Raw genomic sequence first — 1,991 nt, forward strand, 5'->3', positions numbered from 1 at the left:
GTCCCCTCGGGCAGAAGGGAGGCGGCCTCTCAGACCGCCCAGGCTCCGCGATCCCTCCCCGGCCCTGCCGCGGGGGCGCCGGGCGGGCGGGGCCTCGAGCCGGTAAAAGCGGAGCGCGCCGCGGGCCTGGCACTGCCGCCATGGCGCCTCCGAGCCTCCCGCGGGCGCTTGGCCTGGGCCTGCTCGCGCTCTGCCTCCTGACGCTGCTCTGCGGCACCCGCGCCCGCCCCGGGGAGCGTTTAATCGGAGGCCGCACGAACCTGTCGCCCAGCGACCCGCAGGTGCAGAAGGCGGCGCAGGCGGCCGTGGCCAGCTACAACATGGGCAGCAACAGCCTCTACTACTTCCGAGACACCAACATCCTCAAGGCGCAGAGCCAGGTGCGGCCGGGACGGGCTGAGCGGCAGCCGGGGCCGGGCCAGGGGGGCATGGGGGGGGCAGGTTAATGGGATGTATTTCTTTCATTGAATTAATGCCAAAAAATTATTATAAACAACATATCTGGATTTCAATAGACAGGATCTAGCCCTGAATTTCACAGGGACTCACTAGCCTTACTTCCCCCCCCCCCCCCCCCGCCCTGGGGGGTGGACTGGGGAGAGGGGAGGGAGGGAGAGAGGGCGGTGGGCTTCAGGGCTTGTGCGCACCTGGGGCTCAGCTTCCTGCGTGGCCCAGGCCTCTGCCCCTCTTCCCAGGGATCTCCACCAGAACTTCCCCAGCCAGGTCTGAATCCCCAGGTCTGGGCCAGCGTGCTGAATGTGGAGAGAGGTGAGAGGTCTGGGTCAAGGGTAGTCTTCCAGCACTCCTGACCTGCTCCTGCCCTCCCTCCCCAGCTGGTGGCCGGTGTCAAGTACTACCTGACCGTTGAGATGGGGAGCACAGCCTGTCGCAAGAACATGGCCACTGGAGACCGCGTGGATATCACTACCTGCCCCCTTGCCACAGGAGCGCAGGAGGAGGTAATAACCCTGCACCCCACTTCCCAGCACCCAAGACTCTAGGTTGTCCATCCTGAACCAGTCTGGCTGGCCGGGCTGATGTCTGGCTGAACCTGTCCCTGTCTTCTGGATGATACAGCCCCCGGGCCAGGGTGGGGTGCAGAGAGGCGGAAACTGGGGCTTCTCCCTCACGGGACTGGCTAGAAAGATCTGAGATCTAGTCCTGCCCATTTGACTCATTGTCCCTTTGGCCCAGTGACTGCTCCTCTCGCACCCCAGAGTGGAGCGTCACAGGCTGAGGGTAGCAGTTGCGAGGAGTCAGGCCTGGGACCCAGACTCACCCCTCCTTCTCTCCCTGCTCTCCCTGCAGAAGCTGCGCTGCGACTTCGAGATCCTAGTGGTGCCCTGGGAGAATTCCTCGCAGCTTCTAAAGCATAACTGTGTGACCATATCGTAGGCCCCTTTGGGCATGGGAGCCGGCGGGGACAGGTGCATCGTGGGAAGGCACTTTAGGTCCATGGGCACGTCTGTCACAATAAATTGCTGGTACTGCTTCTCGCATTGGACTCTCCCGAGTGCTTCACTCCTCCCCCACCTCTTCCCCTCCCCCCACCTCCCATGCCTACTTGCAGCAGCACCCCCTCCCCAGGCCAAAGAGAGCCCATACCACCCCCAGTTGAGCTTCTGTTGTCTCAGCCCATACAGTGCTGAGGGTGCCAGGGTCAGTCCCCAAATGTGGAGTCCTCCAAACACCCCAGCATCCCAGACACAGAGCGTCAACTCTCCAAGGACTCTCAGTATTCTGAGTTGAGGGGTGGGAGACAAAGTCACAGGAGAGGGATGACGCCCCAGACTGAACAGGGCAGGAGTTGGTGAGTGCCCTGCAGAGTGCCTGAGCTCTGCTCCCTCTCAGCTGCCACGATGACTCAGGGTGACACAGGCTGGGTTCAGCCAGCCGGGCCCCAGGATGCTGAGCTCCCAGCCTGTGGGGTCCTATATCTGCCTGCGGGCCAGCGGTGGCAGAGCCCCCATAGGCCAAGAGGCCATGAGGGC

General features: G+C 63.1%; 1 protein-coding gene across 1 annotated transcript; it reads left to right on the forward strand.

Annotated features, from left to right (window-relative positions):
- Positions 1 to 1,499, forward strand: CST6 (cystatin E/M). Its single transcript, XM_045775810.2, has 3 exons — positions 1 to 380; positions 834 to 959; positions 1,309 to 1,499. Exons 1-3 carry the CDS (start codon positions 141 to 143, stop codon positions 1,393 to 1,395), a joined length of 453 nt encoding a protein of 150 aa, XP_045631766.1. The 5' UTR covers positions 1 to 140; the 3' UTR covers positions 1,396 to 1,499.
- Positions 1,500 to 1,991: the final 492 nt, after the last annotated feature.

Source organism: Ursus americanus, chromosome 24 (genome assembly GCF_024610735.1).
Source record: "Ursus americanus isolate L20-20 chromosome 24, mUrsAme1.1.p, whole genome shotgun sequence".
NCBI classification, from domain to species: Eukaryota; Metazoa; Chordata; class Mammalia; order Carnivora; family Ursidae; genus Ursus; species Ursus americanus.

What these genes read in the sequence shown, in the direction of transcription:
- CST6 (XM_045775810.2), top strand. Translation starts at nt 141, where the DNA reads ATGGCGCCTCCGAGCCTCCCGCGGGCGCTTGGCCTGGGCCTGCTCGCG. An exon ending in TCCTCAAGGCGCAGAGCCAG is followed by an intron (nt 381 to 833) that starts GTGCGGCCGGGA and finishes CTCCCTCCCCAG; the next exon opens with CTGGTGGCCGGTGTCAAGTA. An exon ending in CCACAGGAGCGCAGGAGGAG is followed by an intron (nt 960 to 1,308) that starts GTAATAACCCTG and finishes CTCTCCCTGCAG; the next exon opens with AAGCTGCGCTGCGACTTCGA.